Source organism: Typopeltis vanoorti, chromosome 14 (assembly GCF_054136105.1).
Source record: "Typopeltis vanoorti isolate ZY-2024b chromosome 14, IOZ_Tvanoo_1.0, whole genome shotgun sequence".
NCBI classification, from domain to species: domain Eukaryota; kingdom Metazoa; phylum Arthropoda; class Arachnida; order Uropygi; family Thelyphonidae; genus Typopeltis; species Typopeltis vanoorti.
Window position 1 is genome coordinate 64,301,298 of NC_143562.1, and position 18,476 is coordinate 64,319,773.

Genomic DNA, 18,476 nt, shown 5'->3' on the forward strand with positions numbered 1-18,476 from the left:
TTTGTGCAGTTTTAAATGATTGGAATTCCTTGCCTGAGGATGTGGTGTCTGCAAGGAGTTTGAATGTGTTTAAGACATGATATGATGAGCTGTGTGTGTGTAATAAAGGGACCTACCAGATGAGTCTTTGACTCCATGAGGTCTTGGGGTAATAATAATAATAATTCTATCATCTGCTCTATCGGGATTTCACTAACTGATGAAATCGGAGCTTAGACTGAAATGGTCTGGGTACATAGAAAGAATAGGTATGGAGAAAATGGTTAAACCAGTATTCAGAATGAGATTCAAGGAAGATCACAGCAATCCTAGGAGGATAGCATTCAAAAAGACTTAGCTGAAATAAGTATCCTGGATTTTATTGGAAGAGCTCAGAACAAAAAAGTGTGGAAGATAGAGATAGTACTTGTAGTCAAGAACCTTATAGTTTCAATAAATTGGAAGAAGAAGAATAGGCTGGAGTAATAACTGTTCAAAGGTTTTATGTGGTCCTCAGTGCAGCCATTAAGATCATTTCATGAATGAGAAAACTCAAGTGTAAAAAGTTAAAAATAAGATTATCACAAAGAAATAAAAGATCAATATTTAGAAACAATCCAAATTAAAAAATAATGCAATATTATTTTTTTTTAGAAAAACTAACATTACTTTAAAATCATTAAGTAGTGGGAGATATAATCCTTTTCAATTCATGACAGAATGAATGGCAGTTAAGTTTAAGTTGAAAGGGCATAATACATCAATACTGTGGATAATCTAAGGATTAGATAGTTTAAGAAACCCTGCTCTAGATACTAACAAGGACTTTTCAAGCCTCTAGGCAAGTGGCAGTAAGCAGGGTGGTGATGGTCTAACATTAGTTCAGAAAATACCATCCTTCTACATCTTTGCATGCATGCAGTCTTCCACCAAGTACACACACACACACACATTTCATATTTCAACGTTTCTTCCCACTCGTTCTTGCTATCATTGCATTAGTAATCTGAATGCTTCTCCTTAACTCAAATATGCTTCTCTGTAAATGTGAATCTGACCTATAAATGCATCTAAATCTATAGAATATAGATTTAGATGCATTTATACAATGCATCTAAATCTATATTACAATGAGGGAAAGATAATCTGGAAAGAATAAAATACAACAACAGAAAACTTGCATTTAAAATCTTGATATTTATTTGTAAAATTTCTTTTTATGTTTCACAGGCATCTTCATTACATAAATGGAAGCAACAATTAAACAATAATTTTGAAACAACTAATCTGGAAACTCCATTTTAGAGACCAAACATAGAATCTTTTACAAATCATTTAAAGCCTCCAATAAGCAGAGTGGTAGTTTCAGACTAGGCACCAAAATTCATCTAACAGCTAAAGACATTCACAAACATCCATTCCTTAGTGAGTCGCAGCTTATTGGTCAGAGAGCAAAATGCTATCCACTCAATCAACCATGCTAGCTACCATGTTCTACCATTCTCACATCTTTAACTACACTCAGCTCATTCAGAGCCACAGTCCTCTGCACCACTTTTCATATCAGGAGCAATACTGTGTCATTGTTGACATGTTCATTTTTTTTTGTAAAATTTATTCTATAATGAAAATCGTATACAATTTTTAAAATTATAATATACATTTTATAAATTTTAAAACATCATCTGACTTAGATGATATTTTAATGATTGACAACCAGTTATAATTTTAACCAAGTTTTAAATTTTCAGGTGCTTTGTAGATGGCTGCTGAGTGTTAGAAAAAATTATAGACAAGTGACATACCACAATTGGAGGCACGCTTTCAATGTAGGACAAATGATGTTTGCCATTCTAACTGTAAGTGTGGTATTTTGATAGCCATCATTAATTTAAAACACCCAATTTTCTCAAAAAATGTAAACAAGATGATCACTTTGGCTTTCTTTTATATTGAAGCAATTTTAAAATGCATATAAGGGAAATGGGTTTACAGTGATACTGCTGGACCTGGCAAAGGCGTTTGACAGGATACCACATGGAATTCTAATCCGTAAACAACAACATATGGGAATGGATATAGGGTTGGTGAAATGGATAGCTGGGTGGTTGATGGAGAGATATCAAAGAGTAGTTTATTCAGGAGTAGAGTCCAAAAAACGGCCTGTGACTAGTGGTGTGCCACAGGGTTCTGTTCTTGGACCACTGCTGTTTAATCTGTTCATTAACGATATAGGGAATGGTCTAAGTGGGACAGTTCATTTGTTCGCTGAGTTGGGTAGGGCGATAGTGAATGCAGAAGATGTCAAAGTCTTGCAAGATGACTTAGATAGATTGGAGTTCTGGACTAAGGAGAATGGATGTCAATTTAATGTGACAAAATGTAAGGTTATGCATTTCGGAGTGAAAAGATTAGCAGCAGTATACCACATTGGTGGAACTGTACTCCAAGAGATTGATGAGGCCAGGGACTTGGGAGTGTTGGTGGATAGGGAGATGAAGTTTAGGGGGCACATTGCGAAAGTAGCTAAATCAGCTCATCAACTCACTTGGTTGTTGAAAAATACCTTGACGAGCAGAGAAAAACAAGTTATTGTACCTCTGTACCGAGCCCTGATAAGACCTCATCTCGACTACTGTGCCCAGATTTGGTCACCTCGGTTCCTTGATGGGGAGGAGGTTGAGAGGATCCAGAGGCGAGTGACTAAGATGATAGCAGGTCTATGGAATGAACCATATGAGAACAGGTTGAAGATTTGTGGGTTGCAGAAACTAGTTGATAGGCGGAAAAGGGGAGATATGATTGAGACATTCAAATTGCTAAAAGGATTCTATAGGATTAATTCAGATGATATTTTTGAGATCAGGACTGGTGGTGGGAGAACTAGGGGACACCCATGGAAGCTGGGCAAGAGCGTGGTTAGCAGGGGTGTTAGAGCTGGGTTCTTTACTTTTAGAGTGGTAAATGAGTGGAATAAGCTGCCAGAGTCTGTTGTGGGTGCTATGACAGTGAGCGAGTTCAAGGAAAGGTATGATAGATACTGTGAGAATGTTGAACAGCTGTGTGAACATGATGTTTAGGGCCTCCCTCGATGAGTCTAAGGACTCCTGGAGTAGCCTGTGGTAATAATAATAATAATAATATAATGTTGGGTAACATTTTTCTGAAAGGTGACTATTGAATATCTCCTGCACGAGATAGAAAAACAGTACACTTATACATACTAAGTTCAGCAGCATCAAGTGTGGGCTATTTTGGACAATGGATACTACTTCATATTCCATATGATGTTCTTTATTTATTATTATTTCAAGATCCCTATCGAGTCAGACTCCTCGCAGGAGTTCCCTTTGTCATACACGTAGCTCATCATACTATGCATTAAATACATTCAAATTCTCTGTAGACAACACACTCTCAGGTAATGCATTCCAACCATTCACAACTCATGCAAAAAACCTTCTTACACCCTTGCTCACACCCCCTCCTTATACAGCTTCCAGGGATGACCTCTTGACCCCCCCCCCCCGCAATCTCTCACTCTCTAACTGTTTTGTGACAAACTTCAACATTAATCCTATAACACCTTTTACCAACTTGTATGTCTCCATCATACCACTCCTCTCCCTCCTATTTACTAGACTCTGCAAATTGCATCTTCTCAACCTTTCTTCATATGCAAATAGATGAAAGATATCTTTCATCTATTTGAAAACTAGGTGACCAAATCTGTGCACAAGTAGTTCATTTGTGGCTTAATCAAAGCCCTATATAATGGAACCAGAATCACCTTCTACAAGTCAGTGTCTCCTTTGCATCATTGCCAGAATTGGTTGTTTTGTCCTCTGAACTTTAGATCCTTATCCACCACAATATTTCCCCCATTTAAATTTTTAAAAACCTTACATTTGGCAATATTGAACTGGTATCCCTCACTCCCATGCTTATTCTCTTGGTCTACTCAAGTCTTCTTGTAAAACAGCATCTGCTCTACCCCTCATAGTTCTCAACTTTTCATCATCTGGAAACAACTGAATATCCCTATTTAAATCTGTCTATATATCATTAACATACAGGTTAAACAGCAATGGCCTTAAAACATACCCCTGTGGCACACCACTAGTTACTTTCCTCTTCCAGGATATTGCTCCCTCATACACAACTTACTGATATATCTATCAGATAGCCAATCTACAATCCAATGCACTAATCTAATATATACAAAATCCACTCTAGTTTGAATATTATTATTGTTATTACCCCAAGACCTCATGGAGTCAAAGACTCATCTGGGAGGTCCTTTTATCACACACATCTCATCATCATACAGTGTCTTAAACGCACTTAAACTCCTTGCAGACACCACACTCTCAGGCAAGGCATTCCAATCATTCACAACTCTGCACGAAAAAACCTGCTCTCACTCCCCTACTCATACCCTCTTTATACAGTTTCCAGAGATGACCTCTGGTTTTCCCCTGATCTCCCACTATTCTCTGTAGAACTTCTCCACCATTGATCCTATAACAACCCCTTACCAACTTCTAGGTCTCTATCATATCTCCCCCTCTTCCTCCTGTTCACCAGACTCTGCAAATTACATCTTCTCAATCTTTCCTCATACTCGACATTCCAGAGGTCAGAAACTACCTTAGTCAGTTGCCTTTGGACTCTTTCCAACATCTCTTCATCCTTCTGAAGTCCTTCCTTCCTTCATCCTTCTGTATCCTCTGATTACTACATGATATCAACTTATCATGTAGTAATCTATCAAAAATCTTTGCAAAATCTAAGTTATACTACTGTGTATGCATCTCCACTGTTCCATGTAGCTGTTGCAAGTAAGTAGATTACTTGCAACATCACCTCCTTTTAGCAAATCCATGCTATCTATTAAAGATAATACCACTGTTGTCAACCAGTTCTTGATCCTGGTTCTCGCTCGCCTATTCCACACTTTAACCACCATACCTGAGACACAGATTGGCCTATAATTTGATGCTTGAGTTCTGTCACGTCCATTATGAAGCAGTACAAGCTTCCCTTCTTTCTGCTTCTTAGAAACTTGATCTAATGTAACACTCACTTTAAACAAATATGGCAAAGCAGATGTCAACTCCCTGGCACATTCCCTCAAAACACATGGTGTTATAAAAAGTTCCACAGCCTTATTAACTTCTAGCATACTTAATTCCACATATACCTCTTTCTCACTCACAGTTTCTCCTCCTCCTCATTGACTGCTCTCAAACTCTCCATGATGTCACATTCTCAAGGATATAAGACTATGAAATGATCATTAAATATTTCTGTTGTACCCTCTGCAGCAGTTAACCTTACCCCATTTCTCCAATCAATGTCATTCTACCATAACTTTATTTTTATTTCATTAACTAACTTATGCTCATACTGCACTTTTGCTAACCTTCTGATATTCCTTTAAGGCTACAACATATGCTTGATTCTTTGTCACTTTGCATCATCTGCAAACAGCTGTATATTATCAGTTTAGCCTATCCCAATATCATTAATATACAAATTAAATAACAAAATAGACCACTGTGTCATACCGCTAGTGACTTTCCTCTTTCAAGATAGTGCTTTCTCCCATACAGAACTTATTATTATCACATGACATCTCCAGGGAGTCGAACTCATCGAGGGAGGATATTTTGCTCTACAACTCTGTCTCCATCTACAACTAACTGCATCTACACCAACGTCATCTATTGCCGACCACCACTACTAGTATTTTCACAGACAATCGCAAACATCCATGCCCATGGCAAGATTTGAACCCGCAGCCTTTTGATTGGAGAGCGGATATGCTAACCACTCGGCCAGCCAGGCTGGCAGTTACTTGCTGTTACCTATCTGATAGTCAGTCACCTATCCAACTTACAAGTCTGTTATCTCATCCCATATGCTTCAGCTTTACGACCAACCCCTTTGGCATGGAAATCTATCAAAAGTCTTTGCAAAATCTAAGTATACCAGTGTATATGCATCTCCCTTGTCCAATACATTCATCCCCTTGTTACAGTACATATGCAAGTTTGTAAAACACAACCTCCCTTTAACAAATCCATGCTGACAAGCACAAAGAGTATCACTGTTATCAATCCATTTTTGTATCCTATCTCTCATCAACCTCTCCAATACCTTAACTACAACTCCAGATTTATGGACTGGCCTATAATTTGTTGCCTTAGCCTTATCACCACTGTTGTGAAGTGGAACAATTTAACCTTCTACTCCTTTGGGATTTGTGCTGTTGCAAGACTCTTGTTAAACAGGTAGACCAAGACTGATGCTAACTTCTTGGAATGTTCCCTTAAGACACCTAGCTTCTTTAACTCCTCATATATCTCTTGCTTGCACAATTAAGTCTTCTCTCATTTCATTCTCTACACTTAAACTTCTGATTTCACACTGAGGATGAAACACTTTGATGAACTGATCACTGAAAATCTCAACTATGTCCTCTGCATAAGTTACCAATCTTCCACTTTCATCTAGTAACACCTTACCATAATCATTGTTCTTTCTACTTGCCAGTTATTGAAAAAAATCTCACCAGGGTTTTTCTTGGTTCGATTTGCTAATTCCTTACTACACTTTTGCTGTTTTTACGAACTGAGTTACTTTCCTGGACTGCTCTTTATACTCTTTGTGTAACTGATTATTATCATTATTCATCTTGTGCTGTCTCTAAAGTGTTTTTCTTCCCTTCCAGATTTCATGCTTAAGCCCCTCATTTATCGATTTTACACCTACCTTATTCCGCTCTAGGACATTCAGCATACATTCACATATTGATGCTGTTATATATTTCTTTGTCAGTTCCCAAGCAGCATTTATTTCCTTACCACCCAACTTTTCATTCCATGGTATAGCTTCAAACTGTCTCCTAAGCTTGACATAATCACTAGCCTTGTACTTTCACATATATCCTTTCCTCACAGTGGTCTCCATATGGCTAACTAATTCAGGTGATCACTTTATGATCACCTGAATTGTAGTTAGGTGATCACTCTCACCAACTAGAAGGAAGTGTGAAACCCCATTCACAATTACATCCTCTGATGAAATGATCAGATCTAAAACTCTCAAGTCTCACATGTTCTCCTTTACATACTGCCTGAAATAGCTGTGTCTCATGAACTCTAAAAATTGATTTTCGTTATTTCAAAATGCTATCTTTCACTCCAATTTATACTGTCATAATGAAAATCATCCATAACAATAATCGCCCTTCCCTTGTTTACTGACCCAAGTTGCTTATACATTTCTTCATCACTACCCTCTGCCTTTCCTGGCCTATTGCAACATCTGAATAGATATTTCTTGCTGTCAACCTCCACCTCCTTGCCTTGAAACATTGTTCCTACTTCCCTCTTTCAAGTCTATCTTAGCTGGACATAATTTTCCAGCTGTGAAAAACACCATACCCTTCCATTTCTATTCCCATTAGGATCATCATCTATATTTTACTTATTCCACTTATTTCAAAGGAGTGGGGAGGGTTATAATTCGATCAGTGGGGGGAAACATGAGGTTCGAGATGCTGGTTCTTTTCAAAGCATCAGAGAACTTAGCAGTAACTAATGTAGCCACAATGACTCCACTTGTGGAAAACACTCATGTAATCTTAACCTGGAAAATTGTTAACGTGCAGAATGTTCTGTTAAGAACAACACAATAACCACAGATATTTCATACTGAAAATAACAGTACATTAGAAAGAACAAGTGAATCAAAGAACAAGAATAAAAGGTACAAACAACAGTCAGTTTACCAATTAAAAACGGTTTCTGTGTGCTAGAAATTAATATTAATAAATAATATTAAAATTATTTTTGATGTTTACATAAAATGAGAATCTCCCAAACTTTTTTTGGGGGGAGGAGGGAGAATTGTTTGGATTCAGATTAGGCCAATTTAAAGGACTTCACAACTTACTTTGAAAAGGCATTCATATTTAAAACTGCTTCTATTGAGAAGATGAGTTTTAGACACAGTCTTCAGACACTAGACACAGTCTCCCAGAGGAGACTGTGTCTAGTGTCAGTACAATGCTGTGCCAGATCTGACTTTTGAAACTTCACATATCAGTGTAGTATTGATGTTCATTAATTCTTTTTTCCACAGAATGGCCTGTCTGCCCAAAATATGTCAAATTACATTCACAAGGGATCTGGCAAACACCAGCTAATGATAAAGGTGACAGTTTGTCTTTTGTAGATGGTAACAGATGAGAAATTTTGTTAATATGAAAATATGTGAGATTGAGGTGATACTTCAAAATTCTACTAATAGGTTCAGAAATACCAGAAATATAAGGGATTGGAATCCTGTGGCCTGTTGAAGACTCCTTTAGTGTTGAAACATAGGAGTCAGTTATCTGTTTGATTTGATGAGGGTGTAACCATTTAATTCCATTAAAGTATTGATAGTGAGTTCTTGTTGTAAAGCTTGAGGGAGAGGAGCACACATTATGTGCTCTATTAATTAATGACTTGATAATACAATTTTTTGAGAGGTGTGATAAGCAGACTTTTTGACGAATGCATCTGCCAGTAGAGGTGGGCTTCTGATAAACACTGGTTAACGAAGTACTGGAGGCTAAGTAAGAAGGATGTCCCAGAGTGGTAAACTACCAGCATTTTTTTTTTCCATGATGAATTGAATGCATGACTATTGATCTGATGTAGGAAATTCTTAAGTTCATTTTCAGAATGAAGCCACATGGAAAACAATTTTCATCGATGTAACAAAACCAAGGAGAGGGTTGCAGATGAATGAATAAGAACAAGGTATCTTCCAGATAGTTAAAAAAAATAGTTTGCAAAAGATGGAGAAAGAGACTACCCATGGCAGCGCCTTCAATTTGTTTATTGTTCTTGTTTTTCCAGCTGAAATAGCCTGATTGCATAACAAATTCAAAAATCTTCACAATATCAAGAGAGAATTATTAGAAGGGTGACTAGTATGGTAAAAAGACTAAATCCCATTATGAAAGAAGAAAGAAAATTAGCTAAGTAGGCCAAAGGTGGAAGAGGTAAAGTGTATCATAAATTAGCTAAGCAAAGTTTGCAAGTGAAGTATCTCCACAACTAAGCTATTAGCCTCTATAGAAGAAGCTTACTCATGAAGATACTTCACATGCAAACTTTGTTTGCTTATAATTGGAAAAAGAATAAAACAAGAATATAAATTTCTTGGCAAGTTTGATTTAATTTACAAACAAATGAAAAAAAAACTTTCTCTAAGGCAAAGAATTTTAATAATAAGATGGTACGCCTTTTTACTATTTGTATGTAGGAAATATAACTTCTCCATTGATTCAACGTTGGTGTCTCTTCTGGGTCTGGTTTGCACTGATCATCATCATCATCATACGTATCAAGGATTTAGGCCTAGTATGGCCTATTCTTGCCTTAGAAGTCATCGTTGAATTGTTTAAGAGGACGTCCTGGTTTTCTTTTTCCTAATGGCTTGTACTTTAAGGCTTGTTTTGGTTTGCACTGATGACATTTAATAATAATGTTTGTCTTGTTCTTGCTTGCTTCCTGGGGAGTAAAACAGTTCCTACTTGTTGTCAGGTTTTGCATTCCACTGAGTGAAGCCACTGCTGAGTTTCCTATCCTAGAGTGATTCAGGTCAGGAGTGGTGAGATTTAAAGTGACCTTATGAATCATTTAGAGTTTTAGGTGAGGTACCCCTGCACTTCAACAGTACCTTGATAAAGGTCAAAACCAGTCTGAGTATACATTATGCAAAGGGTTGCATAATGCATAGCATTATACACATCTGAAAGAGTGTGTCTATGCAAAAGCGCTCTGCATTATGGGATACTAAGGCAATTGTGAATCCATTAACCTCTATATACAAGTAGTTTTGTTATGATGATACTTCATGCAGGCCAGTGAAAATATCACATTTGGAGCTATCTGGTGTGAGATTGAGGCCAGCAGAACAAAATATACTGTTGGATGCTGCTACAGACCAGGGAATGGAAAAGATGATGGAGATAGTATGCATCGTCAAATAGACTCAATGAGTGAATGACAGGTAATTATTATGGGGGATTCATTTCAACTATGGGAATATAGATTGGAAGGAGGAGAGGACACATGAGAGGAAGGAAATGGATTTTATGCAGTTACTAAGGGATAATTCCTGAGACGGCATATAATGGAATATACTAGGAGTTCAAGAGTGCTTGATCTAGTAATTACATCTGAGAATTTGTCTATAACAAATATGACCACATTCTCACCAATTGGTGAGAGTGATCATATGGCATTGACCTGTGAGGTAGCCAAATGTGTGGAATTTTCAGTTAAAATGGGAAATATGTAGAATTACAGGACTGGTAAGTATTACAAGCTTAGGAGATTGCTTGGATTGGTGCCATGGCTTGTAAAACTGCAAGAGCTGGATGTTGATAGTGCATGGGAAGTGGTAAAGGAGTGTTTGAGGGAGGTAATGGCAGACTACATACCTAGATTCAGGAGAATAAATGAAGTGGGAGTTAAATGGATGAATATCATCATCAAGATGGAGCTACAAAATAAGAAACAATTGTGGAGGGAATTTAAGGAGAAAGGTGACTTGCAGGTACATGAACAGTACAAGGAACAGGCCAGAAGGGTAACTAGTGTGGTGAGAAAGGCAAAAGTAGATTATGAAAGGAAGTTAGCAATGCAGGCTAAAGAGAATCTCAAACATTTATTTCCATATGTTGTAAGTAAAAGAAAGAAAGAAAGAATGTATATGGCAGAAGGATTTTAAGTAATGCCCATGGTAGGGAGCAGTTAACTGAAATTTATCCAACTGGGTTGGATAAAGGTATTGGGTTTACAGTGATACCATTGGACTTTGCAAAGTTCTTTATAGGATACCACATGGAATTCTAATCAGTAAACTGCAACATGGGGATGGATATAGGTTGGTGAGATGGATAGAAATATGGTTGACAGAGACATAACAGAGAGTAGTTTATTCAGGAATAGAGTCCAAAAGAAGGCCTGTGACTAGTGGCATGCTGCAGGGTTCTGTTCTTGGACTGCTACTGTTTAATTTGCATATTAATGATATAGGAAAGGATCTAAGAAAAGCTGTTCAGTTATTTGCTGATGATGCAAAGTTGAGTAGAGCAATAGTTAATACAGATGTCAAAATTTTGCAGGATGATGTGGATAGATTGCCAGACTGGGCAAAGAAGAGTGGATGTCAGTTTAATGTGGCAAAGTGTAAGGTTATGCATTTTGGGGTGAAAAGATTACAAGCTGTATACCATATTGGTGGAAATGTACTCCAGGAAATTGTACTTTGTCAATATGAATTGACAAAGCCAGAGACTTTGAATTGCTATTGGATAGGGAATTAAAGAGTTTAGGCGGGGGACACAGCAAAAGTGGCTAAAACAGCTCATCAGGTCACTTGGTTACTGAAGAATATTTTTATGAGCAGAGACAAGCAGGTTATTGTTCCTCTTTATTGAGCCTTGATAAGACCCCATCTTGACTACTGGGTGCAGATCTGGATGCCAGGGTTTCTTGGTGGTGGTGGTGAGGAGGAGGTGGAGAGGATTTGAGAGGTGAGTGACCAAGATTGTAGCAGGTCTATGGAATGAACCTTATGAGAACAGGTTGAAGATTTGTGGGTTACAAAAATTGCTAGGCAGAAAAGGGATGATATGATTGAGGCATACAAATTACTGAGGGGTTTTTACAAGATTAATTATTATTATTACGGGCAACTCCAAGGAGTCCTTAGACTCATCGAGGGAAGCCATAACATCATCAAGAACAACTATTCAACATTCACACAGTATCTATCATACTTTGCCTTGAACTCATTCACAGTCATGGCACCCACAACAGACTCTGGCAGCTTATTCCACTCATTCACCACTCTCCAAGTAAAAAACCTAGCTCTAACACCCTTGCTAATCATCATGAGATGATTAGCAAGTGATGAAAACTTATACCACCTTTATCATGAGTTGCCCCAGTCCTGAAAGTACTTCAGGCGCAAACTTTGTTTGCTAACACTTGAATAAAGGATAAAATCCAATATATATATATATATATATATATATATATATATATATATATATATATAATTACTTTATTAGACCTTTTAGGCACTCCTTCCCTGCTTGCTTACTCTATGCTGGTTAGCGTTTCTGTTACCCAGTGACAGCTGTTCTGAAGTGGTGGGGGGGGACAAAAAAACTGCATGTTCAGTATCGAGATTCAAAGTGAAACTAGTGGCAAAAATGACTTCCATTACTACAGTGCTCATATGATGTACAGTAATAGTGTGATATACACACTATTACTATAAACAAACATACAATAATATATTGTGCATACAGTATTTTTGTGTTATTCTCTATAGGATTACAGCATTACAATAAGCAAGTTAACTACTTATAATTAAGATTTAAGTCTCCTTTATTATCGCCACTATTTAACCACATCGTGGCTCCAGTAATATAATAAAGTTGACAATTGTATTAGTAAATGCAAACACACACATGTTTTTAGATTGTCTTATTATATAACAAAAATCATATTTCTCATTAATGAAATTTACTTATATATATATATATATATATATATATATATATATATATATATATATTAGTTTTATGAAAAAAAAATTGAATGACTAGAACCGAGATTTAATATATTAAATCTCGGTTCTAGTCATTCAATTTTTTTCATAAAACTATGTATGTTAACCGAGTCAATGATCATTCTGTCATTTATATATATATATATATATATATATATATATATAAAACTGTAACACACTAACAAAAGTAAAAAAAAATTGTGTGAGATTTTTACACCAGTATGCTTCTGTCTTCAGGAAACATACCGAAATCTGAGAGATGATCCGACATTACCAAACACTAGCATCATTTCTAAGAACAGGTCATGCGGTGGACTTGCTCCTAGAGGAGTTGCCTTGTGTGCAACCCCCCTGCCCCTCATTAACAGTATGCTGCATCTATATCCCTCCTGATGCAGATTTCTCTTAAGATGACCTTGATGTATCATATTGAAGCTACCACCTACCTTACTTTTAATTGGAGGGGAGGGATCTAAATGGACATAACATCTGTGGGATAGTGCTCGAACAAACATCAGAAGAAGAATTGTTGAGTACATGCTTGACAGTAATAATTGCTCTCTTGTAATATAATTTCTTGTTTTCTTTAATGAACAATAAACCCAAGGTAAAAAACTTTCAACATCTTTCTCTCATCCAGAGATTTTTATTAATCGAGCACCTTTTGGCTACTTGTTTATGAGATATTCTGGCAATCTTTCCTTCACTGTTTACCGGAAACCAACATATACTGGCCAATATATAGACAAACTCCTACCACCACCCAACACAAAAACTAGGTGTCATTAATACTCTAAAAAACAGGGCTCTGAAGATCTGCTTCAGTGAACATACACTGAAAGACAAATTTAAAGTTATCAGCAATACTTTTCAAAAAAATGGGTACAGCCAAAACACTATTAACAAAATTCTCTACAAAACCTCAAAAAAAAACAAAGACAAACCAGACTACAATAAAAATATAACCATTCCTTACATTAAAGGGACATCAGATAAAATAAACAGAATACTACAAAAATACAACCTCAAAGCCACCTTTAAATCTCCTGCAAAATTAAAAAGCTTACTCAACTCATCCAAAGAGCCACTCCCTCCGCTGGCCCACCCTAGAGTATACCGTATTTATTGCACCTGTAACATACCATATATAGGGGAAAACAGGATGCACAATTCCTATCAGACAAAAAGAACATAAATGACACATTAAATATAATAATTATGGTGAAGCTGGCCTTTCTGATCATGCCTGTGAACACCTTACATAGAATTGACTAGAAAAGCACTAGTTGTCTACATCACACCAAAACATAGTATGGATGCAAAATTAAGGAAGCCTGTGAGATTATTATCAACCACCCCAATCTGAACAATAATGATGGTCTAAAAATCTCAAACATATGGAAGGCACATATTCGACCCACAGACCCTTCCTCTCTAAGAGTAACTATAAACAGGACTGTAGTTAATCCAGGATCCTAAATCAAAAATAACAATTGTAATGCTGAAAATAGGACACCATTGTTACTGAAAGAAAACTATCTATAAGAAAGAATTGTTTATTCATGTTATCATAAATAGAATTTGGCTTGATGTAGTTTCTAAATAATTAAATTTTTTTTCCCACTAGAGGTCATGCCAGTAGAATAACCTATGATCAAATCATTGTTTCTCTAGCTTACTGTATGTAATGTAACTCAGTTTGTCCTGTATATTTGTATATGCTCCAGATGATGATCTTAATATAAAGATCGAAACATTGGGAAATTAAAAGAGTTATTTATAACACGGTTGTAAAGTCCATAATTTCTAATATCAATCCAGCATAAGAAGAACAACCAAGACTAAAGAAATCTGGACAAAACCTGAAAAATGAAGCGCTGCCACCCACTGGCTCTCTCTTTTTGAACATAATGATTGCACAGTTGTTGTTATTCAATAGCATCTACCAAAACACTTGGGGAGATTTTCGCAAAAACATCAGCAACATCTTCTTATTCCCTCTTCTTCCTCCCTCTGAGTTCCTTGTGCAAAAAAAAGTAAAGCAGAAAACAAATCCACAGAATTTTTTCTAAGAGCATATTTCCAGATACTTGACAAAATGCAATTATAATTACCTTTCGTAAGCCAAGAAGGATCCATACTTCCCAAGTAACTACCCAGTTGCTCTGACCAGATGCTTTTGCAAGATTCTGGAAAAAATGGTTAATTCTCCTCTTTTATAGTTTCTGAACAAAAACAATCTTTTTTTTATCAGGACACAGTTTGGCTTCTGAAAATATCACTTTACTGCTGATCATCCAGTCTGTTTGAAGGCATCCATTAGAGATGCCACTTTTGCCACAGATGTTGTGTTCATTCTGACCAGAACTCTGATAAGGATAATCATTCGTTGGTCTAGGGCAGTGGTTCTTAACCTTTTCGAAGTCATGGAACACTTCTGATTATAAGAAAAATTTGGGGAACACCAAAAGTATTAGGGTCATAAAACTAACAATAAAAATATGCATGGACTTGCCTTTTATAAAAATAGAACTTATTTTAATGTGATACTTGAGCTTGTTGGCTTTTTCAGATTCCAGCAATATCAGGTGTAATATGTGATATAGCTACCCTCATCTCTTTGTCTATATTAGTAAGTCTTTCACACTTTTTAGTTTTTATATTGGTTAATATTGAGAAACCGAGCTCACACAAATATGATGTTGAAAACTAACAAAATTTTCAGTGCCCTTGTGGAGAGAGCTGAGTATCCAGCTTGAACAAAAATCCAAAATTCCTCAAGAGTTATTTCAGAGAATTTCATTTTTAGAGTACGATCCCATTGACAAGGTAACTAATTGTTCTTCTTGCAATGAAAATTCACAATTAGATGTATTAACTGTGCCAAATGGATTTCGTATCCAGTCATTGTGTGTATTTAAAGAAGGAAAGTAACTTGAAATCTTTTCTTCCAATATTGTTAAATGTTCTGTTATAATGGAAATAATTCCCTCGACATTTTTATTTTGGAGTGAAGGAACCATGTCTACTGCAACTGTATTATTTTTTTTTTATGATATGTGGTTTTTCCAAAGAGAGAATTTTTTATGAAAAGCTGACAATTTGTCAGTGGATGTCAAAATATTTTCATTTTGACATCCACTAACAAATATTGGTTAAATATGCCATTTTAGTACACCAAATATCATTTTGAAGACATTTTACAAAATCATCTACCTTCATTTTTAAAAAAAAGGCCAATAATTCATTCTTAAGTTCTAAATAGCACTTTACCACTGGATAACCATCTTATTTCAGTGTGCAAAAGCAAAGATTCGTACTTGGCTTCCATAGATATGCAAAGTTTTTTTAAAAAAGCGTGCTTTTAAATGTCTTGACTTGATTACACTCGGAACTGTGTCATGTGACATCTTTCACTGGTGGAACACTTGGAATCAGTTCGTGGAACACCGGCTAAGAACCACTGGTCTAGGGGTATGATTCTCGCTTAGGATGCGAGAGATCCTGGGTTCAAATCCTGGACGAGCCCAAGGAACTTATTTTGCCCGCCTGGTTGGTTGAGTGATTAGCGTATCTGCTCTCCAGCCAAAAGGCTGCAGGTTCGAATCCCACCATGGGCATGGATGTTTTTGCTTGTCTGTGGAAATACTAGTGGTGGTGGCTGGCAGTATATGGCATTGGTGTAGTTGCGGTCAGTTGGTGGATTGAGTGGTTGAGACAGAGTTTGTAGAGCAGGTGCCCTCCCTCGATGACTCTTTGGATTCCCTGGAGGTGTCAAATAATTATAATAATAATTAATCCTAGTTGCATTAGAAGCCAAGTTCTTGGGACTCATGTTTGACAGTAAAGTCAAACATGAGTCAGTTTCCTCCCTCACATACATCTGTTACAAGACAAGTATCATAAAGCAGTGAACATTCTAATCACCCGATCATCTAGGGCGAGTAGAATGTCAACCCTTCGGTGGGTTGACAGATGTTCTTTGCTTTATTTGTACAGCGTTAAGATCAACACTTGATTATGGGTCCCAAGGCCGAGGATCTAGGATCCTTGGTAAATAGGATCTAGCCACTTTGTGGCTAGATCCTATTTACCATCAAACCATCTGAACTGCAACTGGAACATTTCACACATCACTTATTCCTAGTCTTTACTAGTTTTCATGTCACCTTTATCATCTTTGATTCCTTTTGCAGTACTCTTTCCTCCATTTCTAAGCTTCTTCAATAGCCTTCAGAACATTTTTTGCTATCTTCCTGATATTTATTTTCTATATTCTCACCAGTCTTCCCACAACTTTTGTTTAGTTACTTTTACATATAGTTTAGCTTTCTTACATTTTTTCTCTATATTATTTTAGGGCATTTGCTAGGAACTTTTGGTATGCTTTCTTCTTTTCCAAGACTGCTTCTTTAACTTCTTGTGTCCACTATGGTGTTCTTATTTTTCTATCCTTGCAGACAACTTCACCACATACCTCCCTAACTGAATCAATCAATGTCTTCTTCAGAGTTTGCCACTGAGACTCTAAGGTTTGGTTCTTGTTTTTAATTTGTTTAATTTTTTTCTTCAATAATGTTTGTATAGTCAAGTCTACAATTTACTTGTAAAGCTGCTCAACTTTAATTATTTTTAAAAATTTTCTTACATATTGTTCTTTTCAATGTGATATCCATTTTATCATGCTTAGTACTAAGTAATGGTCAATTTCAAATCCTCTGTACACTCTTGTACCCTGAACAAGCATGAAGATATCACTATCAAGAATGAGGCTTTTCTTATTTCTTGCATCTTCTCTACATGTGAATTTGTGCACATCTTTATGTTGAAACATCTTTATGTTGAAACATGGTGTTAGTAATAACTAGTCCATGTCCTGAGCAGAAGTCCAGTAAATACCATTATTAGCTTTGCTCTTTTCTCCAAATTTTCCCAAAATGTTCCTATATGCCTGGTGGGATTCATTTCCTACTCTGCTGTTCAGATCTCCAACAAGGATCACTTTTTCCATATTCTTTGTCAGCTGCCTGTTCTCATGACTCAAAAAACTCCTCCACTTCTTCCTTGGAAGAATCTTCTGTGGAACCATAGGCATATATAAGTTTCATTGTCCATGTCCCCCATTTTGAAGTTTGTCCACATAACTCTACTTGAAACTGCCTTCCAATCAAGAAGTTTATTTTTTTTGTGTGGTGTTGAATGCTATCACTACTCTTTCCTTTCCTTGATCATTATTGCCTGAAAATAACATCCTATTACTTATTATTTAGTAAGATCTCACCTGTTTTTGTCTTCTTTGTCTCAGTAATGCCAATAATGTTCATGTGGTACTTTTCCATTTCTTCTGCAAGTTCAATTTCCTTTTCATTAATACTCCTTATATTGATGGTTCTTATCTTCAGTTTTTCTGATGTTGGGTTTATTCTTCTTCTTCTAGATGTATTGGAGCTTGTTCCAGCCTTTTCACTATTTGTCATGGTGACTTGATGAAAACAGCAAAGGCCTTTTAACTGGGCAATGCCCCAGCCAGCATGAAATCTCATGTTGTACCATCATATGCATTTGTGATTTAAGCCAATAAAGAGTACAATTTGGTCGGCTAGGTCTCAAATTGCCAGCCTATCCTGGTTTATTCAGTAATTACCTACTAACAGGGTGTACCACGTAAAGGTGAGGATTGGACATTAGGTCAGAAGCCCCAATCAGTTCTCTGCATTCCTAAAAGGCAATATGGAGGTCTCCTGCTATTTATTTGGCTTTGACCCTTAAGCAACCCTGTACCCCATTATTTATATTTTAATTGACTGCCCTCATTTCACCTCATGAGCGCAGTCATTCTTTTAGCC

General features: G+C 36.6%; 1 protein-coding gene across 1 annotated transcript in view; it reads left to right on the forward strand.

The window, feature by feature from the left end:
- Positions 1-18,476, forward strand: part of Pde11 (Phosphodiesterase 11) — a 384,638-nt gene that overhangs the window by 248,149 nt on the left and 118,013 nt on the right. The window contains exon 12 of the mRNA XM_090404525.1: positions 1,731-1,838. Within this exon, the coding sequence (XP_090260651.1) occupies positions 1,731-1,838 (108 nt within the window). The remainder of the gene's footprint in view (positions 1-1,730; positions 1,839-18,476) is intronic.